This window comes from Biomphalaria glabrata, chromosome 8 (genome assembly GCF_947242115.1).
Source record: "Biomphalaria glabrata chromosome 8, xgBioGlab47.1, whole genome shotgun sequence".
NCBI classification, from domain to species: domain Eukaryota; kingdom Metazoa; phylum Mollusca; class Gastropoda; family Planorbidae; genus Biomphalaria; species Biomphalaria glabrata.
This window is the reverse complement of record NC_074718.1, coordinates 2,609,172-2,637,135: the sequence shown is the minus strand read 5'-3', so window position 1 is coordinate 2,637,135 and position 27,964 is coordinate 2,609,172. Positions and strand designations below refer to the sequence as shown.

The following is a 27,964-nucleotide window of genomic DNA, read 5'->3' as shown; positions in this document are numbered from 1 at the left end:
TCTTCTTGCAGGTTGTAGAATATGATTCCCCATCGCAGCTGTTGTCCAATCCCACTTCAGTATTTAAAAGTATGTTGGAAGCTACAAACACATTGACCCAGACTGTGAGAGAGACTTCATTAAGTTGATACAGGCTGTCTACTAGTTCCTTCAATTCTATAGCACCAAGTGTTGATATCTAAGCAACTGTTTAACTGCAAGCAAGTGTTGAGATCAGGAATATTTAATAGTGTATAGTAGACATTTCTTCTTTATATAGGCTGCAGTTGTTTTTTTTATTTTTAATTTGAAAATATGCAATGAACGAACTCCACAAAATTGTTGAGAGGGTTTACTTTCATTCTGTTCAATGTATGTATTTTATTGTACAGACTTCAGTTGAGTTCTGTGTTGAGTGTACAGTTGATGTATTTATTTATGTCCAGATTAGGCAACACTGTCTTAACATAGACTGTTTTAGCCATGCCTAACATTGTGCAATATTTATTTGCCCTGTGCTGACTGAGTCATGTCATGATTGAGTGCTAAATGATTGAGCAATTGAAAAGATGTTTATCCTGGTGAAAAAATGTACATAATTAAATGTTTTGTATTTCAGAAGAATTTTAGTTTCTCTCGTTTGGCTTACTTCTGGAGACAGAGCAGTTTCACATTGACTCGGGTTTCTTGCAGTGTTCCAATATGTCAAGTTGTTTGATTGGATTTATGTGTTGAAGCTGTTTATCTTAATGGTTTATAGTTCAGTTGTAGTGATTCTTTCCAGTAGTCGCATAGTCCTTTATAGTCAACTTGACTTCAAACACAATAAATTACAAAGAAATTGAGGAATACAAGTTCCGAACAGGTTCATCCATAAATCCAGCTAGAATAATTTCAGAGATTTACATTGGATTGAAACAATTTTGTTGTAAAGTCAAAAAGATAAAAGATTTAAATTAAAAGAACACATTTTCTTTCTCCTCCAGCAGGTTATGTCCCTTTTTCTAGCTTCATTTCTAAGTACCAGAGATAGGAAGAAACTTTTCTACTTTCCAAACACTTGAATATTCCCAATCAATCTATCAGCTATTCTAAATTAAAAAAAACAAACAATTTCAAGGCAACTCTTCTTCAGATTAGAGATTTCCCCAACTAGTAGACAAAGGATGGCTGCCTGGTCGTGCGGTTTGCGCGCTGGACTGTCGTTCAGATTTATCGATGGTCCAGGGTTCAAACCCTGCCCGCTCCCATCCCCTGTCGTCCTGGGGGAGGTTTGGACTAGGAAGTAATTATCTTCAACTCTGAAGGAACATCCGAAACATGTAAAACAACAAGTAAACTCCACTGTGTTTTGTTCCCATGATGTCAGAAGTTAATAGTCCTTCTTACTGCTGCAGATACAAGTTCTTATCTTTTTGATTACAGAAAGAAAAAGATAATTAAATCCTACATGTATCCATCTGTTCATCTAGTTGTGTGTGTTAGAGATTCAAACTCTGCAGAGTCTTTGGTTTTCCTGGCTGATTCATGCAACCTGTTCTATGCTCTAGCCACATGCTCTGTGATATAAAGCCCATGGTGTAGTAGATGAGAGACAGTTGGAATCCAGAGTATTTGGTTCTTGTCATGCTTCTTACTTTTTAAATTTGTCAAAACAAGAAAGAAAGCATTGTTCTTTTTTATTTTAGATCTTTTTACAGCTGAAAATAATTTGCTTGTTTTGATAATGACTGCAATTCAAGTCTTTATTTTAAATATGTCATTTTAAGAAGCAGTGTTTTATATTTAATTTTAGGAAGCAGTCAGTTCAACATGTTTTGTTAATAAATTCACCTTTAATGTCTTCTTGTAATTTTTTTTTAGTCACTTGGTTTTCATTTTAATGACTGTAACGTTTGTTTGTAATTTATTTTAAATGTTAAAAATGTGTTTTATCATCTTTTCTGATACAATACAGACATTATTTCAAAATAGAGGATTACGTCCTATTTTCTGATGATGGTCAGTTCCCTGGTGTGTATTTACTTCAGTTTGTGTGCATGTGTATGTTGTGTGTGTGTGATTGTATAACATGTGTAACAAGTATTTTTCTAAATGTGTGTGTATGTGTACATTGTCCTAAACACATAAGATTGCGAAGAATACTCAGAGTAACCTATCCCAGAATTAAGCTCTCTTGTGAAGAATTGTCTTGACTGGTTCAATTACGTTTCTTAGTTGTTGTTTTTTCTATTTATAATTGTAACTTTTCTAAAGTCAAAGTTGAAATATTGATAGTTTTTGTGATACTACAATTTCAACTCCCTAAATTGTGTGATACTAGGAATTCAACTCTCTAGACTGTGTGATACTAGGAATTCAAATGAACTTATGATCTCCAGTTAATGAAGTTTCAAAATATTTCATTTTTTTAATAGGTTAGTATACATATAAAAATGAGCTGTATACTATTGAATCCTGCAGTGGCCTGGACCCCTCTCTCTCTCTCCAACTAACCAGGAACTTGTATTTCTGCTTCCCTTGTGTCTAATGTCTATTTTTGGTGTCATGCTTGTTACCATGTGAAAGGCTGACTGAGGTGAGAACTAGTTTGTGTCAGAACAGACATTCTAAATGTAATCAGGACATTCCAGAACATTCTTTGTAGACATGTTTGTACATAGATTGAAAAGATTTCCAGTATCACATGTAAGTCCATTGGACTAGAACAAATTAAATTGAACCTAGAGTCATCAATAAAGTCTCATTTCCTTTAAATAAGATAAAATAGACCACCTCAGCGTAACTACATAATTGAATGCTAAGGATCATTTTGGAAGCTCAATAATAAATCATGTCTTCAACTGTTTGCTGATATAATGGTCTTTTTTTTCTAACAAAAATTTCTTTATTTTAATGATGTATCTTTACTAATTAAAAAGTGTACATATAGGTCAGTGAACTCAAGCAACTAACAGCAATTGTACAGGTTTTTAATTCTGGAGCAACTGGCTATTTGCACAATATTTTTGCAATTGAAACTTGTTTCAATAGATTGTTTTAAATAATCTTTAAATTCAACTGTTAATGTTTTAAATAATCTTTGAATTCAACTGTTAATATCATAAACATGAAGACATTGAACTTTTTTTTTAGTTAATTTTTTAGGTCTGTCTAATATTTTATTGGTTTAAACTTAATGTCAACAAAATAATTTGTTATCCTCTGTACATATTTTTGTAATCCCTTTTTATTTATTAGGCCTATCATAGTTGACTCTTAAAACTCATCTCCATTTATAAATTATTCAATGCATCAAATGTCAGATTTATTTAAAAACAAAATGTGTAAATAGCACTATATGCAGCTAGTACTCTTTCCAGATTTTTTTTACAAAGTGAATGCAAATTTTATCTCAAGATTTTGAAATAAAATAACTTTTTTAAATTAGTGGTTTCAGTGTGAAGTCATTTGACTTATTGTTGAAATAAACCTCCTCGAAAAACTACCAACACAAACATAGTAAAATGCATAAATAATTTGTATTTTATTCGCATAGCAAAAACAACAAAAAATAAACTTTGAATTTTAATGAAAAAAAAAAAGTTTTAGCTGTGTTGCTTGTAGCTGAATTACTACAGAATTGTAATATAAACATTTATGTAAGCATGATAACCAATTACATTTAGCAATATATAATCGAAACAATCATGATATCAAATTGTTTATATATAAATATTTTAAAGCAAAGAAATATGTATAGGTCACTTTTAAGGCAGTTTTTCTTGCAAAAAAAAAATTTTACGCATATAATTACACATCGGGACAAAAAAAAAAGTTCGGTAAACAAATTTGCTTTGAGATGATTGAAAGGCACAAAACAGGTGGAGGTCAAACTGAATGTTTTTAGAAAACTATTGCCCAATTGAAGAGGTCAAAAAAATATTTCTGGAGTTGTTTTAACAAGAAGAAAACAAAACTTCGCCAGGCACACACAGTTCTTCTCAGCAGTGGGACACTTTGATGCAGTAACAATTGATAAGAGTGGCTCGCTCAACAAGATTCATATCACACTCGAGAGAAATGATAATTTTATTCAAAATAAGACCAGTTGTCTACCCTTATTCTGCCCATAGAAACAAAACTCAAGTCATTTAGTCTCTGAAAGTTGGTGTTTGTGAAATACAGCTTAAGCTCAACTCCATTTGTGAGATACAGCTTAACCCATTAGCTCCTTCTGCAGTTGGAAACATTTTCCCGTTTTTGTCCTAAACCGTTGTAGAACGTTTCTAAAACCCCCTATTCAATAGACTTGATTTAAACTTTTTAAAAACAAGATTTCTTCTAGTCTCGTTGCAAGCGTGATTACAAATAATTTTGGAGATTCCCGATTCTATTTTTAATAAAAATCGGGAAGGTTTTTATTTTTTAAATAATTTTTCAAACGAACAGGCCCATAGCCCCAGTGTATAAGCCCCCACGTGGGAAAATGAGTATTTTTGAAGTTTTTTATAATCTAGTGGTATTAAACGTATATATATTTTAAAACTAGACATATAGTTCTATTTTTTAAAGTTATCTGTTTGTTTATGTGTATTTGATCTTCAATTTGATTATTTTTTGCAAAATACATATTTTTAAGGATTTTTTAAATACGGAGTTATCCCTCCTTGCTTAGGACTTTGAAAGGGGTTTTTTGAACCGGAAATAGGAGCTATTGGGTTAAGCTCACTCCTGGGAAAGACTTAACCATTGTTTAGCCAGACAGTTTTCTTGTTGACTGCATCACAAACAAATTATCACAATGTATAAAAAATAAAATATTGTAAATTAGAATGATTCAATATAAAAAGGCTTTGATGCAGCTGACTTAGTTCAGGATTCAAACAGGTTGCGCTCAGTTATAGAAATATTTGGGAGTGCCCATATGAAACCCATGATTGGAGAAGTAACCATGACCTTTATGGTAGGAACCAAACCTGGGGACAAAAAAAAGTTTTGTCTTACAATGTATAACACTTGCTGATAATAAAGTACATGTTATGTTTGGTTGTCTTCTGTAATGGAATTACATCTTTTTGATAGTTACAATATGTGAAGGCCAGGCCAACTTTTAAAAAGTAATATTAACAACATCAGATTTTTTTCTTAGCTTGTAGAAACATTTCTTAAGTTTTATGAAGAGTAAGATAAAAAATTGTTGATCAAAGCCTCATTGGCTTAGTTGGTGCTGAGTACATCTATAGTTCTACTGCTAGAACTCATAATAAATTAAAGGTACTAGATCAGCGGTTCTCAACCTTTTAGGCCCGGCGCCCCTTTTTACAATCCTCCACTCTGCCGCGCTCCCGTACACACACATACAGCAATAAAAGAATAGACAATAACAATCTATATTTTTAATTGTCTTAGGTGACCCCTGGCAAATCGTCAATCGACCCCCAAAGGGGTCGCGACCCACAGGTTGAGAACCCCTGTACTAGATGATTTCTTAGCTGCATAGTTTGATGACTGATCACACTGTGAGATGTGTTCAAAGGCTATTCTTTTGCGATCCTCCTCACAAACCCTATCAGTTCTGACAAGTTATTGGGCACCATTTTTTCAAAGTCTCTTTGAACTCTGAACCCTCCATCTACCCGCCTGAACAAACTTCTGTCAGGGAAACATCCAATCAAAAAAAAAAAGATGCACAGATGTGGGATGCGTGGTCGAGAGGCTAAGTACGCTTGAACTTGGCTTGGCTCCCTATTAAGGGGGTTGAGGTTCGACACCCAACTGGAACAGAGTTGTGTTTACTGAGCAGCACGAAAAACCTTTTCCCAGATACCCCCCTCAACCAGTCAACAAATGAGATTGGACCATAGTGCTTTGAGCATGCTATAAGCATGAAAATATTGCTATATAAAAGCTATAAATTTATTTTGAAATTTTTACATCCCTATTACCTATGGCTTGTAACGACAAGGACACTTGGGAAATTCCCCCATATTCCTTCTCTGTACTAACTCTGGTATTTTTATTACATCCTACTATAAAGGACAGAAGCTTCCAAATAGGATTTTAATAAATCTATTCAATATCTAGGCACTTACTTCTCATTAAAGAGTATAGTGGCATCTATCTGCTGTCTCTTGGGGCTAATGGTCACTTTCTCTTTGTCTTCATAATCATTCAAGTCCTCTGGTATTTGAAAAGTTCCAAGTTGAACTTCTGTGTCACTGAGACCTCCGTGAGAGATTCGGGCGTATCCAAGTCTAGTCGACACACACAACAGGAATGTGAGATTGCAAGAAAAGGAATAGACTATTTCTTTCTTATCCAAAACATGTTTATTCTTATATCTATCCTATTAGCTCTTTTTATAGAATGTAAAGAACTCTTTTAATGATATAAATAAATGAGACTGTAACATCTAAATGACTGCATTACTATATGTTGGAGGCACGGTGGCAGAGTGGTAAAACGATTGGTCTCTAAACCGAGAGTTCCAGGTTCAAATCCTTTAGGGCACCTCTGAATCCACCCAGCTCTAATGGGTACCTGACATTAGTTGGGGAAGGTAAAGGCAGTTGGTTATTATGCTTGCAACATGACACCCTTGTTAACCATTGGGCCACAGAAACAGTTGACCTTTACATCATCTGCCTCATAGATTACAAGGTCTGAAAGGGGAACTTTACTTTATATTATTATATATTTACTACTACATAATAAATTAAATCTTTTTAAAAATTCAATCTTAAACTACAATCTAATATAAGAGACAATTCTAAGGGAATACAAGTGAATGTGTGTGCATGCATTCATATATTTGTGCGTACCTAATAAGTTTCTTGTACATAATATACTGGCACCATCGATCCTCGTCAGTTGGGTCTATATCCTTCATCTGGCCTTCTCTCAACAAATGATAGTAATTTTCACTTTTTGGGGCTGATGTCACATAGCCAAGAAACACTGCAGGATTGAGGCTAAGACAGGAAGTACAAGAACAAAAACTTAAAAAAACAAACAAACTGGCAATCAAAACAGCAGGATGTCCTAGGAGAACATAGTTCAAAGTGACAGTCACAGAAATATTTTTTTTGTTTATATTAACCAGTAATGAAAATGGTTAGTAAAAAGAATAATAAAATTAACTCTTTGCATTATTAAGATACAATCCAGTAGCCAACACTCTTAGTTCACAAAGTTACAAGATCATGAATATCAATTGAATCCACAAGACACTCTTAAATAACAATACACATGTTGAGTGTTTCTTAAAGGAAAATGTCATCCTTGTTTGTTTTCTGTTTCAGATTCTATAGTAACTAATTGATCTCTAAACTGTCAACATTTCCTGTCTAAACATAACTAACTTTTTGGTTAAGGGTTATTATGTAATAATAAATACTAGAAATACAATACCATTTCCTACTTCTTCTAGCTAGGTACTCAGACACTATTTACTATTGTCTGTTACTAGATTACAGCCAAAAAATAAATACAACTTTCCTATTCCTACTAGCTATGTACCCAGACAGTATGTACTATTCTTTGATTCTAATAAATACCCTGATATTCGCTGACATTTGTATAGCAGTACTTATGTTCTAAAATAAAATAGTTTCAACAGATTCTTAAGTGTGTTACTTACGAGTTCTTGAGTTCCTTTGCTAGGAACTCGGCTTGTAGCTTCCTGTCTAGAACATCTCTGTCGTTCCCCATGTGAGTCACAACAAAATCCACAATTGTGCCACTAATATTTATGCTGGCCGTTACAGCGGGGGCAAGCTCTCCTGACAATGCAATTAACGACAAAAAATTAATGATAAAATTTTATTTATATAGCGCTATTGACAAGCATAATGTAGGCTCACCACACAATAACATAACAGACACACACACACACACGCAAATAACGAGTAAACATGGCAAGCTATTTAAATACGTTTTCAGCTGGTAAGTCTTATTTTGTGTCACTGTTGACCTCAGAGTACGTATACAAAGAATGATGCTAGACAAGATCAATATACTACAAGATCTTTACACTATAAGTCAAGATCCTTCTAGAAAAGATCATTTTAACTTCAAAATTATTATCCTACTAGACATAAATATTTACCATGTGGTGAAGGCAGCAGATGGTGAGTTGACTTGACTATTGGATACTTGGACAGAATCAGATTTCTGAAACATCAATGAAATAGACAAAGACATTAGTGAAACGTGTAGAATGGACAACTGCAAGTAATGTGACAGAGCTATTTAATACTTAAACTGTTTCTGTCTTTTAAAAATAAACACAGATTTCGAAAAATAAACGCAGCTATTTTTACTAAGAACTCTTGAAAAGTGAATAAAAAGTTATTTTTGTACAATCACCACATTCCATCTCTTCACTCACTTGATATATTTGACTATCCCACCACAGACCTGCAGATGAGCAGAGGCTCTTAACTCTTACCCACCACAGACCTGTAGATCAGCAGAGGCTCTTAACTCTTACCCACCACAGACCTGTAGATCAGCAGAGGCTCTTAACTCTTACCAGCCACAGACCAGTAGATCAGCAGAGGCTCTTAACTCTTACCAACCACAGACCTGTAGATCAGCAGAGGCTCTTAACTCTTACCAGCCACAGACCAGTAGATCAGCAGAGGCTCTTAACTCTTACCCACCACAGACCTGTAGATCAGCAGAGACTCTTAACTCTTACCCACCACAGACCTGTAGATCAGCAGAGGCTCTTAACTCTTACCAGCCACAGACCAGTAGATCAGCAGAGGCTCTTAACTCTTACCAACCACAGACCTGTAGATCAGCAGAGGCTCTTAACTCTTACCAGCCACAGACCAGTAGATCAGCAGAGGCTCTTAACTCTTACCAGCCACAGACCAGTAGATCAGCAGAGGCTCTTAACTCTAACCAGCCACAGACCTGTAGATCAGCAAAGGCTCTTAACTCTTACCCACCACAGACCTGTAGATCAGCAGAGGCTCTTAACTCTTACCCACCACAGACCTGTAGATCAGCAGAGGCTCTTAACTCTTACCAGCCACAGACCTGTAGATCAGCAGAGGCTCTTAACTCTTACCCACCACAGACCTCTAGATCAGCAGAGGCTCTTAACTCTTACCAGCCACAGACCAGTAGATCAGCAGAGGCTCTTAACTCTTACCAATCACAGACCTGTAGATCAGCAGAGGCTCTTAACTCTTACCAGCCACAGACCAGTAGATCAGCAGAGGCTCTTAACTCTTACCAGCCACAGACCTGTAGATCAGCAAAGGCTCTTAACTCTTACCCACCACAGACCTGTAGATCAGCAGAGGCTCTTAACTCTTACCCACCACAGACCTGTAGATCAGCAGAGGCTCTTAACTCTTACCAGCCACAGACCTGTAGATCAGCAGAGGCTCTTAACTCTTACCCACCACAGACCTGTAGATCAGCAGAGGCTCTTAACTCTTACCAGCCACAGACCAGTAGATCAGCAGAGGCTCTTAACTCTTACCAGCCACAGACCAGTAGATCAGCAGAGGCTCTTAACTCTTACCAGCCACAGACCTCTAGATCAGCAGAGGCTCTTAACTCTTACCCATAACAGACCTCTAGATCAGCAGAGGCTCTTAACTCTTACCCACCACAGTCCTGTAGATCAACAGAGGCTCTTAACTCTTACTAGCCACAGACCTGTAGATCAGCAGAGGCTCTTAACTCTTACCCACCACAGACCTGTAGATCAGCAGATTCTCTTAACTCTTACCCACCACAGACCTCTAGATCAGCAGAGGCTCTTAACTCTTACCCACCACAGTCCTGTAGATCAGCAGAGGCTCTTAACTCTTACTAGCCACAGACCTGTAGATCAGCAGAGGCTCTTAACTCTTACCCACCACAGACCTGTAGATCAGCAGAGGCTCTTAACTCTTACCCACCACAGTCCTGTAGATCAGCAGAGGCTCTTAACTCTTACTAGCCACAGACCTGTAGATCAGCAGAGGCTCTTAACTCTTACCCACCACAGACCTCTAGATCAGCAGAGGCTCTTAACTCTTACCCCCAAGTGTGGTCTTTTGTTGAAGGTCCAAAGTCCACATAAAAGTTGAGTTTCTCCGCTAGCCAAGTGGCCAGGTCGTTGTTGCCCAGGAAAGGTTTAGAGGCATCACTTTCTAACAATGTGATCACATCAGCTCCTGGCATGCAAAGAGAAATATCATTTATGGTACTACATGTTTGTAAAACGTTTGACATGTTTCGGATGTTTCTTTAGAGTTGAAGATAATTTACTTCCTAGTCCAAACTTATTGCAGGATGATGGGGGATGGTAGCAGGCAGGGTATGAGCCCGGGAACACAGAGTAGTCCGAATGACAGTCCAGCATGTAAATAGCACAACCAGGCGGAAATCCGTGAAGTTTTCTTTGCATTTAATATTGGTGTTTTAGCGTATAGGAAGTAGTTTCTTTTTAGTGCGTTTTGTTGTCTAGAATATTGTGTGTGTTTACATCATCCTTAGTTCCCGCAAGAGAGAGAGTTTCTTTTGTGAGCTGGGTAGCGGGTTTTGTGTTTCCCCCTTGTAAGGGTACGTAAGTACATAGTTTTATTAAGTCGGCTGATCTTTCAGTATGGGTGTCGCTATTGAAAAGTTCTTTGTTGAAGCGGCATCGCTAGATCTAGGTTTTCTTTTCATTTCAGGGTGCTAGGTTTCGGGCTATTGGAAAGTGTGTCGCCTTTCCGCCCTTGGAGTTGTGCAGTAACTATTGTTGTTGAGGTGTAGGGAGTTGAGGTTACGTTGGGCACCGAGATGGAGTGTGAGCGTGAAGGTGTGTTATGGAAACTTATTAGTGTGATATTAGACTAATTATTAATTCAATGATGACTTCAATGATAGTGATGTACATGTAAATATGTTGTTAATTACAATTAAGTATTATTAAATATTGTTACTGTTGCCAACTGTTGTTATTTACTAAATGTTCAGTTGAATAACTGTTCTTCAATGTTCGTATTTTACATGCCATTATCTTTAGGTTCTTGTGTTACTCTGTTCAGGCTGGGGATATGGGACCAGCATATCATACCCTACCTAAGCGACTAAACCCACCTGGCATTGACTAGGAAGTAAACTATCTTCAACTCTGAAGGAACATCCGAATTATGTAAAACATTTTACAAACAAATATTTTTACAATGTACAAACTTCATATAAGTAAGCAATGTACAAATACAATTAAGATGCACTATTATGATACACAAAGAAATGATGTAAAAATATAATATAAAAATTACTATGTAGTATTATACCTGTGTCATTCAGCATTGTTGCAGCCCTTTCCATGCTTGGCCAACCACGGTTGTCATAACCGAAGTGATAAGTCCATATTGCAGCAGTGAACATTTTGGGGTTGGGCTTTAAAAAAAAAAATGCTTTGAAAATGTGATACAGTTCCATACAAAAAAATATATAAAAACATTAAATATGTCTGGATTTAATTTTAGATTTAAGATTTTTTAACTTTATGTCTCAGATGTTTGTTTAGAATTCAAGATCCTTACATCCCAGCCCAAACCTCACACAGGACAGAAGAGGATAGAATCAGGAAGGGGTTGCCTTCAGTCCAAAGTGAATACCACATGACCAGACTTCCAGATTTTGTTATGTGCTAAGATATTTGCTTTCCCATGCAAAGAAACTGATTCTTAAATCACATACTTATATATAGTATAGAAAACTTTCCCTTTCAGACCTGCAATCTATAGGGCAGATGATGTAAAGGTCATCTGTTTATGTGGCCCACAGTAAACTAGGATGTCATGTGGCCTGCACAATGATCAATCACCTTTACTTTGCCCCTACTAATGTCAGGTAGCCATTAGAGCTGGGAGGACTCAAGAGTCGCATATAAAATCCCAGTCTTCACCAGGATTTGAACCGGAGACCCCTTGGTTCAGAAGACAATGCTTTACCACTCAGCCACCGCACCTTCATATCAACATTTCAAGCATTCTGTAAAATGGATACACAAATAGGCTAGCTATTTAAAAATTTGTCTTCATTGTGAAAATTCCCCATTTAAATTTCATTGAATATCTTATGAAAAAAAAAACAACAAACAGGCTTTTTAGTATTGTGGACATTGTACTCAATTAGAGAGTGTTAATGAGTTTACAAAAATTAGTGAAACATTTTGTTTATTATCAAGAGGCTATAAAAGGGGAACATTTATTGGAGATATAGCTTTACCTTATCACTTGGTCCTGGCTTATATTTTATGTATCTTTGATACATGCCAAGTTGGCCAATGAGAAATACAAGAAAAATCACTGACAGAGAAACAGACAAAAAAAAAAGTTTACTGTACAGCAATTTCATTGAACTAAGACTAACTACTGCTAGATTAAGGTCACTATGACCTGTGCAAAAAAAAAAAAAAAAAGAAAAACAAGGCTCACAATGATAAATCTGATAACATTTGTTTTTTAAATAGATGCAACGATATTTATTATTTCATGCAATATTGTCTAGGGATAAACTGAATACATTTAAAGACTAGCTCCAGCTAGAATAACCTGCCCAGTGTGCTGCCGAACATTCTGGGCTCACATAGGTCTCACCAGTCACATGAGGAGGTATAAAACCCCAGTGCAAAGCCCTCAGCCCCCTGGATGACAAAAGTGGTCATCATCGAACCACGATGGCCAAACTATATATATATATATATACATTGAAAGACAAAGTAAAAAGTAGAGTCAGTGATCCGTAAATTTTTGTAGTCCAACTGAATTCCCATTTGTTTGAACCAAGAAAATGATCTGATCTTATTATTATCTTATGTTATTAGAGAATCGTAACACTGTGCATCTTTATTAACCCTTTGAACACTGAGAAAGATTAAGTCCTAGTTCTGTCTGAAAGTTTAAAAATTGTATGAGGCTATTACTGGGTAGGGTCAGACACACTTAAACATAGTGTGACACCCCCAGTCCTGCAGGCTATTACTGGGTAGGGTCACACACACACATAAACATAGTGTGAACCCCCACAGTCCTGGAGGCTATTACTGGGTAGGGTCACACACACATAAACATAGTGTGACACCCCCCCAGTCCTGGAGGCTATTACTGAGTAGGGTCACACACACACATAAACATAGTGTGACACCCCTCCAGTCCTGGAGGCTATTACAGGGTAGGGTCATACACACATAAACATAGTGTGACACCCCCCCAGTCCTGGACCTGCTATAAGAGAGGCTAGATGCAGTGCACAGGTAGGGGGATATTTTCATATTGAACACAAGACATCAGTTCAGATCTGGAATCACAAATAAAAATTCCATGTCTTTACCAAGGCTTCAACCCAGGTTCTTTGTACCAGCAGTCCTTAACTACACATTGAATAAAGCTTTGTGATTTAAAGAAACAAAATTTGTTAGATTAAATTTTTGTCATAGTTTAGTTCATAAGAGAAAGAAAACACTTTGCAATGTTTATGTACACTGTGAAGATAAACATTTGTCATTTGTAATTCATTCTATCAAAATAGGTACTCCTCCCTTTTCTTTCCACTCTTCATCGTAGGACATGAACCAAAATCATTTTGAACAAAATCATTTTAATGGCGTTGCTATCATAAGGGAAATAACCAACATTTATACCTTTTGCATAAAGAGTACACGATGGTACAGACTTGTCCTTCTTGTCGTACCGAGTGACACAGCCTGGCGAGGAATTGGCTTTAGGGACAACAGGAAATAAATGAGGTTTAAAAAAGAAAATCTAGAATTTCATGCACAAAACAATAAACTAGAAACAAAACAAATAATAAATTGTTTATATTTCTATCACAATCTAATAAGCAATGACTCCTTCGCAAATAGAATGAAATGAGCTACATTGAGATAGTATTTCAAAAAAGGTGTATGTGTCTATATATGTGTGTATATGTGCTATTTATGTGCCAAGTCATCAAGTTGCTTCAGTAATAAGAGACTTAAATGTTTAAGAAACACCGGGACTTGGTTTAAAAAACTTTTACAAATCTGGCAATAGAAATAAAAACTAAGTGATAGATCTATCCATTATTTTTCAGTTTAAAAAATAATCATTTCTAATTCCAAGTTTGTGACATTTGATCAATTTCAGAGCAAGTACTAGAATAAAAAAATCCAATGCTATTTTGTAAGCGATACTACAAGGTTAGAACTAGATTGTATGTTCCTTCCACTTTAAGTGTTCAAATAGCAAGAAGAGAAATACTACATTACTCAAACTACATGCAGCATACATTTCTAGAGGTATCTTTCAACAGTGGGTGGTGCTAGGGAAAAGCTAAACAAAAAACTCATTTAGTTTACAAATACAATTTTCTTTTTTTTTTTTTTGTACTGAGAAATGTTGGACAAAAAAAATGATGAGATCTGAAAGAAATAGGTTTTTATTCCTAATGATCTTGACCTAAAAGAAAACTTTTATATAGTGAAACAGAGATCTACTTACAGCACAGAACCAGCAGAGCCACTCCTGCCATGACTAGACCAAGCAACCAATCTGTATGTTCCCTGGTGTGTTCTCCATAAGGCACAAAGTTAAAAGCTACAGTCCAAACCCAAAATAAAACCTGAAAATAGGATAGAAGTTCAGCTTTTGTACAGTCTACAGAGATTGTGCAAAAGCATGAAACTTTTCTGGTCTAAAAGAAATATAAGTAATTCTGAACTAAATTTAAACCCAGATTTTTCAGCAACCCAGGTTAAATTTAGTTATCCAGGATATACCTCTTGCATTTGATTTAAATACTTCTTCAAAACTTTCTGTTTAAGTTTATATATTTAATGAGATAGTTTTAGTTTAAAAAAAAAAAAACAAGCCTCCAGTCTTTGAGAATTCAGCCTTATCTACTTTAAATAGCAAGCACTGACCTGAAAAATATAAGTAATACTGGCAACAGTGAGACATACTCCAGGTTTGCATTCAGTCAGTGAGTCAATAACAACAGGCCACAAACACATAATCAGGTAAGCCAAGACACAGCCAGCTAGGGAGAAAGAGAAAAAATAATCAATCTATCTTCTATTGTAATACTTTTTTTTTTTTAGATTTAGTACCTTTAGCTAGCATCCCCGTAATGGTTTTTTAGGACCCAACACTTCATTAAGGGGAGCCGGCTTGACTCATAGGACCTATAGATCCTGAAATCACCAGGATTTGAAACCAGGACTCCTAAGTTTGAAAGCCAAGTGCTTTACCGCTCAGTCACAGAGCCTCCTTTGCTGCCATAGGAAACGCTCTAAAGAACCAAAACTGTTTCACAACTGAAGGTGGCCAACACAATAGTGATAAATTGTACCTTTTTTTTTATTTAAAACCAATCAATGGCTGAAGTGTATCAACAATGGAATCAAATCTTTAACTTCTACTAATAATCATAGGCTACTATGTATCTCTATCATAGAAACACCATTTCATTGACGATTTGGAAGGGGTCGCCTAAGACCATCGAAAATATGGATTGTTATTGTCTATTCTTCTATTGCTGTGGGGGGGGGGGGTGTCGCGGCAGAGTTGGGGATTGTAAAAAGGGTCGCTGAGCATAAAAGGTTGAGAACCACTGATTTAGAGCATCCCTTGGAGCTTTCCATCCTGCACTAATGTACAAACTTGACTCACCAGTAAATCCAAGCCAAGGATTCGGACACAGTAACAAAGTATAAATACAGAGTGTAGCTGCCACAACAGTTACTAAAGGTGCAATGTGAATCCTCACCAGAGATCCAAGTAGAACAGCAACAAGAACACAGGAACTGAAAAAGTAAAAATCTCACTTTTTAAAGAATCAAACTTTACCAGTTAACAAGAAATAGTTAGAAAAAACAACAACTCACTTTTTAAAGAATCAAACTTTACCAGTTAACAAGAAATAGTTAGAAAAAATTAAATCATACACAAAGAAATACAAAATTAAAACAGTTATAAATAATCGGTGTGATGGCGTGATTAGTTATTTGTTTCAGAAACAAGGGAAGTTTTGGCTTTGAGACAATGATGTGACAGGTGCCAAACATTGGTAATAAATGGTAACAGAGAATTGTTAACTCTTTCTCTCCTAACTGATGATATCAGCGTTGATTCCACCAGAATGTGGTAAATAATTACGGAGAGAAAGAGTTAAAAAATAGTAGGCAATAAATGATAGCATAAAGAGATTATAAACAGTAGCAGTAAAAAGGTTATTAATTGAAACAGAAAGATATAAATGATAACAAATTAATGTCAAGAATGGTAAAATAAAAAATGTAAACAAAATAATGTCAAGAATGGTAAAATAAAAAATGTCAACAAAATAATAATAGAAACTAGCTAAAGAAAGATACAGAAAAAAAGGTGCTAAAAATGATAACAAAAAAGGCTGTAAATAGTAAAAATAAAAATAGTTCTCAAACTTAATTTAACTCAGTCTGAAAAAGTAAAAAGTTTTCATTGATGACTCACCCCCACGGGAGAGGAAGTGGTCCTGTGTCTGGATAACTTTTCACAGTCCATCGAGTGATAAGTGACGCCTCACCTAGACACATATGTGTCAAATACAGAATGCTACCTAACCCAATGCCACAGGCAACAGACTTCAAACTACTGGACTGGATTGGAACTTTGTCTTGAGATTTATATACATCTAAAATTGGACCAGATGAATGTGTAATATTTTATTATATTGATGCCAATATTTTCAAATGTCTAAACTTCCATAACTGCTATACAGGTCTTTCTTGAAAAAAAAAAGACTATTTATTCTCTCTTTGATATAAAGTATCAATAGTCCTAACTTGAACAGAGCATTTCAATATAATAAGTTTCTTTAGCTTTACTGTGAGTCATAATCACTGAACTTTACAGTATGCTATGATTGTTTCAGTCTAAAGTCATTGAACTAATTAGACTAAAGTGATTGAACAATACATTAGACTAAAGTGATTGAACAATACATGAGACTAAAGTGATTGAACAATACATTAGACTAAATTCATTGAACAATACCTGAGACTAAAGTGATTGAACAATACATTAGACTAAATTCATTGAACAATACCTGAGACTAAAGTGATTGAACAATACATTAGACTAAATTCATTGAACAATACCTGAGACTAAAGTGATTGAACAATACCTTAGACTAAATTCATTGAACAATACCTGAGACTAAAGTGATTGAACAATACCTTAGACTAAATTCATTGAACAATACCTGAGACTAAAGTGATTGAACAATACCTTAGACTAAATTCATTGAACAATACCTGAGACTAAAGTGATTGAACAATACCTTAGACTAAATTCATTGAACAATACCTGAGACTAAAGTGATTGAACAATACATTAGACTAAATTCATTGAACAATATATTAGGCTAAATTCATTGAACAATACATTAGGCTAAATTCATTGAACAATATATTAGGCTAAATTCATTGAACAATATATTAGGCTAAATTGATTGAACAATACCTGAGACTAAAGTGATTGAACAATACATTAGACTAAATTCATTGAACAATACCTGAGACTAAAGTGATTGAACAATACATTAGACTAAATTCATTGAACAATATATTAGGCTAAATTCATTGAACAATATATTAGACTAAAGTGATTGAACAATACCTGAGACTAAAGTGATTGAACAATACATTAGGCTCAATTTATTGAACAATATATTAGACTAAAGTGATTGAACAATACCAAAACATGAGACTAAAGTGATTGAACAATACATTAGGCTAAATTCATTGAACAATATATTAGACTAAAGTCATTGAACAATACATTAGACTAGAGTGATTGAACAATGCATTAGACTAAAGTCATTGAACATTTCAATGGAATGTGTTTGCATTGATTCATTAATTACTATTATTAGGGAAAGCATGACTCTTATTATTTTTAAATTTGTAAAGACACTTGGACTAAATACATTTAAAACTAACCAATATATTTCAGAGTTACAATAACTTACATAACTAGATTTAACCTAACTAATAGTTACACTTGATCTAACTAGCTAGACTTCATCTGCTACAGCTTGTGATCACGTTTAAAATGCTTGCTTTTTAAAGTCTGTTAAAGGTTTAATATGTTTACCTTGAAGCAACTGTTATTTCAATTGTCAATTAGACATTTTCATACTAAAGGTAATTAATTGGATTCTAAAGTCTAAGAAAAAAAAAACAACACAAAATATATTGCATGTTTTTTTTTTTATGTTATAGTAACAGATTTATGTTATAGTAACAGATTTGACTTTATTGTATAAAAATATTTTCAATTTGTATTTGGTTTCAGTGGCTTTTATTGTTCATTGTATTAAATGTTTTGTTTAGTGTAATGCACCAACTGTAAGATACATTTCCTTATGGATAATAAAGTTTATTATTATAATTATTATTATTAAATTGGTCATAGTGAATCTTTTTTACAAGTTAAAAGTGAAGTTCCCCTTTCAGACCTAGTGGTCTAATAGGGCAGATGATGTAAAGGTCATCTATAGTTTACAAGGCTGTCATGTAGGCAGCACAATCTTCTTATCTTATCTTATATAATACAGACGTTACTTCAAAAAAGAAGATGATTACGTCCTACGCGTCATGCATTTAGTCATGCATATTAACCAATGACTTAAATTCTGCCAAGTCACTGGTTTTCCTGGCTAGCTCAGGCAACCCATTCCATGCTCTAATAGCACCAGGGAAAAAGGAGTATTTGTACAAATTTGTCCTAGCATATGGGACGAGGAATGTGCCTTTATCTTTGTGTCTTTCAGAGTATTTTATTAAATTTTGTTTCTGTATTTGAAGATTATGGTTCAGTGTTTTATGTATGATTGCTACTTTACTTTTGAGCCTTCTGTCCTGAAGGCTTTCTAAATTTAGTTATTTTACTAAAGGCGTTACTCTAGTCAAATGTGAAATGCACAATGACCAACCCCCTTTACTTTTCTCCAACTAATGTCAGGTACCCATGAGTCTTCAATAGGATTTGAACCCGGGACCCCCAGTTCGGAAGCCAAGCACTTTAACACTCAGCCTCCTTTTGTTTTTAGTAGTGAGGTCAGAAATGTTTAACTAAAATAATATACACAAATAAACACAATTTTAGTAACACTAAACTCAAGATTTGTGACTGAGCGAAATCCTGCTGTTAACTGCTACACACTGAAAGTAATGATTTACCTTCTAAACTACTGGAAATCACAGAGATGACCCCAAAAGCAATCACAATGGAATTGGTCATATTATCCCACCAGGTAGGCACAAAAGTCAAGTACCAGACACGACTAGCTAAAAAGGCATTCAGCCCAAGAATCAAACTCCAGTATGTTCTATACCTGTAGTGAATAGAAGAATTGATTCTATTAATCTCAGAGCATGTTAAAATAGGTGGTTAAACAGATATTTTCTAATGACTAAAATTCATTTATCATAAATAAGAGAATCCATCAATCTTGAAGTTCAACTACTGCGCCAAATATTTTTCACCCTAAGGACTAAACAATTCTGACATGCACATCATTAGCAGCAACACAGCTAAAAATTGTGATGTTTAATGGCTCTGACACTTTGCCTATTCATTGCACACACTGTGGGTCAGGAGGTTCAAGGATAGCATCATGTCTTGGGTCAGAGGGAGCATCAGTTTTCTATTTTCTATTTATCAGAATTTAGAGTTTTCATAAGTGGATGTGTATAAAGGAAGAAAGATAATTGCATTAAAATATTCACCAACTAGCCTACTATTTATTTATCAAATGACAGAGTTATATTAATGCTGGACATCAAAAAATGGTTATTAATGTAACTGTAAACCTGCAAACATGTTCTAAATTATCAAATGAGGGTATGTTCCTTATACATCAACATGATGGATCTGGGATCAAATCCTCAAGCAGTACTTTTCAAGGCTTTATGAAAAACTATCTTCTTGACCAGAGAATGAAACGTACGACTGCAGGGTAGACATAATATAGGACTGGATTTTGTGGCGAAGACTTCTTTTAAGAATACTGTGAAGAAACAAGTCCTTTTACGTTTAAAGTGCCTTTTAATTGTGGAACATTTTAACAAAACATATATACACGGCAACGTTATGTACAGATCTCCTGCTCCACTCGATGACCTTTCTCTCTCTCTCGTGTTTACACACTAGTCCCTTCCCCCAAGTCCCCTAACTCTCGATACTCAACACTTGACCGTGTGTCACGGTTGACCACACAGCAACCGTGTCACCACAGTCCTCCCAGGGCAGAGAAAAATTTTGATCGTATCAAAATTTCATGAACCGAATAGTTTGGGTGTACATTAATAATGTTTAACATCGACAAGAAAAAAACAATGACATGTAATACAATGGCATCTTCAATTATGAGAGAACTGATAATGCCTATGACGACAAATAAATTTTCAATAATATGTTATTGCAAGGGACATTTCCAATTGAACTATCGTAGAAAGCTTTCCTGTTATATTATACAACTTATATACAAAAAAATACACGCATTTAGTTTTTTCTATGTAACAATAATCTTTTGAATGCCAACATTGTCAGGTGAAAAATGCACTATTAGTTAATACTTTATGTTACATCAAAACATCTTCCAATTTAAGGGAATTGTTTACTATGTGTTTCTTTCATACCAGTTCCTAACAGGACATCTATGACTACAATCAATGCAACAAACTTAAAAAACTAAATTTTAGTACAACTTTCACATCTCTGAATGAAATTAAAAAAAATTTAGAAGCGTAATGTTCATTCAATTTTGACAAGACAAATTTTAAAGTTATCATACAAGCTATTTGTTAATTTTCTCATCATCTGATTAATGAATTAAGTCGAGCGTCCCTAGACATCATCTGCTTCCTCTATTTGTTCTATCACCATTACTCTACAATTGTCTTGCGTGTCTTGATTAGCGTTTGTTGAAAGAGTAAATGGTCTGGGCATGTACAGCTTCAGCATATTGATGTGAAATACTTTGTCTCGGCCTCTGATGTTTATGCTGTAGTCGACCTTCGAAATCACCTTTGTGACTTGGAATGGGCCCTGCCATTTTATAAATAGCTGGTTATTTCTGTCAGGCAGCAGAACCATGACATTATCACCAACTTGTAGTGTTCTCAACTTTCGCCCCTGATTTAGCTTTCTCAATAGTTCTGGTTTCTCTCTGCTTGTTTGCTTTTGGACAGTTTCGCATGCTTTGATTATATTTTGTCTTGTTTTGATGACAAGATTGTATCCTGTGAGTACGTCATGTTCTATGTTCCTATTTACTAGAAAGTCTCTGTATAGTGAAATGGGTCCCCTAACAGGTGAGCCATAGAGCATCTCGAATGGTGAGAAGCCCGTTGTTGTGTGTGTTACTTCTCTGTAGGCGAACAGTATGGGGTTGATCAGCTTGTCCCAGTCTGTTGGGTTGTCCTGTGCTACTTTGTTCCGCATTGTTTTCAGCGTTGAATTCAGGCGTTCGCACATCCCATTTGCTTGGGGGTGAAAAGGGGCAGCAAATTGTTGTTTAATATTCAGAGTTTTGCAGAACTGTGCGAATTCATTTGATTTAAACTGGGTGCCTTGATCGCTCAGTAATATGCGAGGGTAACCTGTTCTTGCAAATATTGCTGTAAGTGCGTCTCCGACATCTTCAGAAGAAATTCTTTTCAATGGTATTGCTTCTGGAAACCGTGTGCACATGTCTACAACAGTCAATATGTAGCGATGGCCTCTTCCGGATATTACTGGCATTGGTCCAATAATATCTACAGCTATCTTTTCAAATGGCATTTCACTTAAGTCTGTTGTTTGTATTGGAGCTTGCATATATGTTCCCTTTGCTCCATGTATTTGGCAAATATGGCAGGATTTTATGTAGGCCTTGACTTCTTGCGTAATTCTAGGCCAAAAAAATTCATTCAAGATTCTATTCAATGTTCTCTTTACTCCCATATGTCCGGCAAACGGGGTGTCATGTGCAAGCTTTAAAATTGTTGCTCTGTACTTCTTTGGAACTAGCAATTGTTGTGTCTTGCCTGCTTTCAGATGAATTTCTCTCACATAAACACCATCTTCGCCTATCTTGATTAACCCTCGTCTTGGTGGAGCTTCACTTTCTATGAGTTTTATTAGATCTGGATCATTTTTCTGTTCACTGACAAATTTTTCTGTTTTAATCTGTAGTGGGTCTTGACTTTCTGTGGCGATTTTATTCGGGTTGTTCACTTGATTATGGCTTCTCATATCGCTATTTTCTGTTTCTGTATTTTCATTTTCATTTTTATAAGGAACTTGTATGTTATCGTTTGTATTTAGCACTTCTTCTGCTTTCTTCTGAGCTCTTGTAGTAACCATGGAACATTTCTGTGTGTATTTTTCTTTCCACTTGTTCAATTCTTCTACTGTGCAAGGTTTAGAGCCTTTGATCCAGCCAATGATAAGGCCAATGTTGTCAGGCTTATTGTCTAGTACTAAAGCCTCATGCCAACCACTGATGAACGGTGTGTGTATGTTGATACGTGCTACCAGGTGTGTAGTTACTTGACCCGTGTAACCAACACAGTCTTGTCTTCTTCCGGTGTACTCTTGTGGGTTGACGTATTCTTTTGCGACTAAAATTGCAGTTGCACCTGTATCGTACAGTACGTTGGTCATTTGTTCTCCCACAAAGCCCGGGTATACCTGCAGTTTATTAGCGTGTTTGGCAGAAAATGCTCTATCTCTGGGTCTGTTGTTCCAAATTCTATTGCGTCGGTTGTAGAAGCAAGTGTTTGTAATGTGGTTTGTTCTACCGCATATTTGACATTGGAAACGAACCTTTTGCTGGTTACGTCGGTATTCTCGTTCCTTGTAGGTATATGTTGGGCTCTTATCTTCATCTTTCCCTCTTCTATATGTATATGTTGGGCTCTTAGCTGTGTCTTTCTTATATGTATATCTTGGGCTCCTATCTGCGTTCTCTCTTCGATCTCTATATGTTGGGCTTATTTCTTCATCTTTCTCTATTCGAGATCTATATTTTGGGCTTATGTCAATATCTTTCTCTCTTCTTCCTGTATATGGTGGGCTCTTGTCAGCGTTCTCTCTTCTATATAGAGGGCTTGGAGTCCGCATTCTTGCAGCGTTGTTCACCATAAAAGCTGATGTCGCAGTTGGGTTCTCTCTAGCTAACACTTCCATTGGGTGTGCGGCCTTATACTGCCTTAGTTGTGCTATCAGGCTGCTGATGGTCTTTGGCTCTCGCTCCGTAGCGTATGTTTTCACATTATTATTGTAAGCTTCCATCACAGCGTCCATTATGATGTGTTCTCTGAGGGTTTCATATTTGTGATCCACTTTTGACAGGTCTACCCATCGATCGAAGTATATCGACATGTTGGTGACGAATATTTGTGGATCGTCGTTCGCCAGAGGTGTCGACTCTTTCAATCTCCTTCTGTATTCGTAACTTGTGGAGCCAAACTGTCTCAGCAACGCCTCCTTCACGGCCACGTACTCTTTTCTTTCTTCATCTCTCATTTGAAGACAGATGTTGATGGCTCTACCTTTTAAGCGCCCCATGAGGCTTCTTGCCCATTCTGTCTGTGGGAGGTTGCATGATGTTGCTATATCCTCAAATCTCAGTAGATATGAGTCAATGCACTCATTCTGGCTCTCGTCAAATGGAGACATTCTGTCTAATTGTTTGTATTTGTCAAAGTGTTCCTCCTTTTCATTTTGCTGTTCTTTGTCTTTCTTTTCTTTAAGTTTTAGTTCTAGTTGTAAGATTTCCTTCCTTCTACTATCTTCTTCTTTCTTTTTGGCTTCTTCCCTATTAAATCTCTTTTCTTCCCTTTCTTCCTCCTGTGTTATTTTTAGTGTAATGAACTTTTCAAGTTCTTCGCCTTGCAGGCCATTTTCCTTGCCCGCTTCTCTAAATATTTTGTACATCGACATTTCCACTTACTTGTGCCTCGTCGTATCTCGTCGTGGTCGCAAGTTGTGAAGAAACAAGTCCTTTTACGTTTAAAGTGCCTTTTAATTGTGGAACATTTTAACAAAACATATATACACGGCAATGTTATGTACAGATCTCCTGCTTCACTCGCTGACCTTTCTCTCTCTCTCGTGTTTACACACTAGTCCCTTCCCCCAAGTCCCCTAACTCTCGATACTCAACACTTGACCGTGTGTCACGGTTGACCACACAGCAACCGTGTCACCACAAATACCTACAAAGTATTTTTGTTTTCTTCTTTAGGAAGGAACATCTATTTAGAATGGAGGACAAATACAAATTCATTTTAGAAAAAATGTTTGTAATTTAAAAAAAAAAGTGTCACTGCTAAAAATAAAATCTATGAAAAAAAAAAATTAAAAAATTTGCATTTATAATCAAAAGTATAAATCTAAAGTTAGACGGCTGTCTATAATCATGTGAAATGCACTTTGGACTTCCATTTTGTTGCGGTTCCCAGTTCTAACCCTTCCCACTGCCACCCCCCTCCCCCTCTCCTACAGGAGGTTTGGGTTAAGATTTAATAATTTTTTATTCTGAAAAAAAGAATCCGAAAAATGTAAACCAAAAACTTAAAACTTTTATCTAGCTGAAAAATTAAATTCTAAAGAAAAAAGTAAATTTTTAAAGAACCTGATAGCCGTAGATGAATGCCACAGTGTAGCCACCAGAACTAACATGGACACACCAGCTCCTATTGCAAGAATAACAAGACGTGAAAGAGTTGTGGAGGCTTGGAATGATGCTAAACAAACAACTGTTAACAGACGCAGGACTATTAAAACCTGTTGAAGATATGGTATGACTAATTAATCCATTTATTTTAATTTGCACAATAAATTCATTTTAAATTTGTGATTGTTTAACTGGTAATGTCTCTGCATAAAAATGTTCATTACATTAAAAACTCCTGAACAATGTGAAGACAACAAAGATTGATGTTTGAACTGATTAAACTGATACTTCTTAGAATTTAAAAACAAAATGCTCTTGTACAATCCATTACCTTATCTTCTTATATAATACAGACGTTACTTCCAAACAAAAAGAAGATAATTACACCTCATGCATCTAGTCATGCATGTGAACCAATGACTAAATTCTGCCAAGTCACTGGTTTTCCTGGCTAGCTCAGGCAACCCATTCCATGCTCTAATAGCACTAGGGAAGAAGGAGCATTTGTACAAATTTGTCCTAGCATATGGAACAAGGAACATGCCTTTATCTTTGTGTCTTTCTGGGTATTTTATTAAATTTTGTTTTTGTATTTGAAGATTAAGGTTCTCTGTCTTATGCATAATTGCTACTTTACTTTTGAGTCTTCTATCCTGAAGGCTTTCTAAATTTAGTGATTTTACTAAAGGTGTTACTCTAGTCAAATGTGAATATTTGTTTGTTATGAATTTCACTGCTCTATTTTGTGTCTATTCCAGTTTCTTAATGTTTTCTTGAGTTGAGGGGTCCCAAACAGAGGATCCATATTCTATTATTGGCCCATACAGCCCATAAGAAGTGGAAAGATTTTTTGTTAAGCCAATACCACTTTACGGAGCAGAGACTAGGAGAACCATCTTCACCAACATTAAAAAAATGTAGGTATTAAGGGTTGCCTAATTATGTTGGATGCAAAGGTTTTGGTGACCTCTCCATCTCCAGCGTCTCTGATGAATATCTACTTCAATGGGCTGCTGCTTTGTTCTTTGCCACAGTTCCTCATTCGAGATCTTGTCTGGCCAGTGGATCATAAGAATCTGGATCCCCAGGAGTTCTTCAACTTATGGATGGCTGATCGACCTTTGCCAATGCAAGTTCTGATATCTGCATCTGTTCCATCATGGTTGTATAAGATACAAATCTATACTACAAATTCTAATTTCAACTTAAATTTAGCCAAAAAAAAATCAATGTTTCTAGATGGGTAACAGCTCTCTTTATAAACAAAAAGTCTTACAATCATACTTCTGCAAATCTCTAAATACCTAAAAAAAAAAAGAAAAAGTTTGACTAATTAACACAACAAATTTTGGTTACTATAGAAACAACCTAAACATTTACCTTTTTCTCTTGTAGAAAACTGTGTACCCCTGGCACCAGACAAAGAACTGGAGACAGCCAGACAGCAGCAAATGCTTCATATCCTGATATTTCTAGTTCATTTAATGGGAAAAACCAGATCATTGCTGCCAAAGCTTGAAAAATACTCCAAAAAATAAAACCTGGAAAAGATTGAGCATAGGAATGTTTTTTCTCTTTTAAATAAAGCGACTTTAGTGAATATAGATTGATGGCTACAAGGACAGATGTCCTAAGAACAATGTCATTAAGACAAAGGTAATAAGGAACAATATTAAACTTAAATTTGAGATTATTTTTACTAAACAATTCTAGGAAGATTTTAAATAGGGAAATCCACAGCTAAGCTTCAAATAAAGATAAAATAGTTTTTGGTGGTAGTTTTTAAATAGCATGACAACATACAGGTGACCAAAAAACATTTTTTAATGATAATGTACTGATAAAACCTGCATTTTAAAGAGCCTGATAAAAACAATTTCCTAAGACAAGTTTATTTTTTTCAAGACAAACAAAAGCAGAGTTATCAATTTTTGGGTTGAAGAAAAAAACAACTGATCATCTGTCTATTGTGTAGACCCCATTAATTGTAATGGAACATTCATTTTTTTTCTTAATTTTAATCTTTTGTCTACCTCGGATACTTTGGATCTTAAATATGTTGAATTTAATAAAGAAAAAAAGAATTTATTATGTCATAAAAATAAGTGATCTTTATAAATCCCTGAAAAAACATGTATTATAATGTAATGTTAGATTGCATACATAAAAAATTTTCAAATATACAATTTTGTATTTGACACAATGAATGGCTACATGATGTTATAATATCCTCTGGGTTTTCATCTTGTCCTTGGAAGTTAGTATGCTGCCATAATTGGCCATCCCACATTGACTTAAACTCTGCTAAGCCATTGGTTTTCTTGGCTGATTCAGGCAACCCATTTCACTCTCTAATGGCACCAGGGAAGAAGGAGCACTTGTACAACTTTGTTCTAGTATATGGAATAAGAAATGTGCCTCTATCTGTGTGTATTTCCTAGTATTTCATGAAGTGTCTCTATCTAGAATCTATATATAATGTTATGTTACTGACTGATGGTCCTTCAGTTCATACAGAACGTGTTCAACTACCTGTGACAGTGACATCCTGTCCTCACTCAGAGTCAGTGGCATAATGATGATAATGATTGTAAATGATTAGTAGAGTCAGACACAGGGTCTACTAGATCTAGATCTCTAATACTCTCATATTTATTATGATATATACTGTAATAGATATCGGTAATATAATAATAATATACTAATAAAGTCTAATATTAATATAGAATCATAGATCTATTTTTCATTTCATTAAATAATCATTTCAGGATCATTACAAATATTAGGCTAATTAGTAATTAGATTAGGGTTAGTCTATAAATTTAAAATTATTATTAATTATTACGTTACGTTTACTAAAACTAAACTAGATTCTATTCTTATCTTATCTTATATATTGTTTACTTACCATCAATACCATCTCTAATTATGCTAATAATTAATTCTGAAGTACTTTGTTCAATTTGTATAGGTAATTTTTTCTGGTTTTCCGATCTCTTATAAGAGGAATGTTTTTCTTTCTCGGAGTCGTAATGTCCATTTGTAGCATCAGTTCCATCGTCTTTTCTTTTGGAAGTCGCCATATTTTGTTTTCAAACAAATGGAGTGTTCGTTGAAACTAATGATAGACTATTGTTGTCAATTTTTATTTAAGATAGTAAAGTCTCTGTATCAAGTACATTTTTTGTTATGTTTGTTAAAACATTACACTCTATTTTAAAATTTATTTTCTCTAATTATCATTAGAATAATAATTTACAATTAACATTTCATTATTCATTTCATTATTCTCGATAAGCTCTTATCT

General features: G+C 35.3%; 2 protein-coding genes across 4 annotated transcripts in view; one reads left to right on the top strand and one right to left on the bottom strand.

Moving 5' to 3' along the window:
* The window catches only part of LOC106071229 (ATP-binding cassette sub-family C member 5-like), a 129,500-nt gene extending 125,937 nt beyond the window's left edge, over nt 1-3,563 (top strand). For all 3 annotated transcript variants that reach the window (XM_056039134.1, XM_056039135.1, XM_056039136.1), the window contains exon 32: nt 12-3,563. In XM_056039134.1, the coding sequence (XP_055895109.1) occupies nt 12-128 (117 nt within the window). In that variant the 3' untranslated portion in view covers nt 129-3,563. The remainder of the gene's footprint in view (nt 1-11) is intronic.
* LOC106050403 (PGAP2-interacting protein-like) lies at nt 3,482-27,956 on the bottom strand. Its single transcript, XM_056039137.1, has 17 exons — nt 27,566-27,956; nt 26,038-26,198; nt 24,616-24,767; nt 19,172-19,326; nt 16,440-16,620; nt 15,618-15,751; nt 14,870-14,985; nt 14,448-14,568; nt 13,607-13,684; nt 12,193-12,272; nt 11,253-11,358; nt 10,007-10,142; nt 8,069-8,133; nt 7,601-7,742; nt 6,783-6,932; nt 6,054-6,215; nt 3,482-4,937 (listed from the first exon to the last, which is right to left on the bottom strand). The coding sequence occupies exons 1-17, from the start codon at nt 27,738-27,740 to the stop codon at nt 4,856-4,858; spliced, it is 2,196 nt and encodes a 731-aa protein (XP_055895112.1). The 5' UTR covers nt 27,741-27,956; the 3' UTR covers nt 3,482-4,855.
* Between the last annotated feature and the right edge of the window lie 8 nt (nt 27,957-27,964).

Bases quoted from the DNA above. Each gene is read 5' to 3' on its own strand.
- LOC106050403 (XM_056039137.1), bottom strand. From the start codon at position 27,740: ATGGCGACTTCCAAAAGAAAAGACGATGGAACTGATGCTACAAATGGA. The intron at 14,569-14,869 runs GTCAGTGCTTGC...TCCTATTTTCAG, and splicing joins GTATTACTTATATTTTTCAG to GTTTTATTTTGGGTTTGGAC. The intron at 6,933-7,600 runs GTAAGTAACACA...TTCCTGTCTTAG, and splicing joins GCAAAGGAACTCAAGAACTC to CCTCAATCCTGCAGTGTTTC.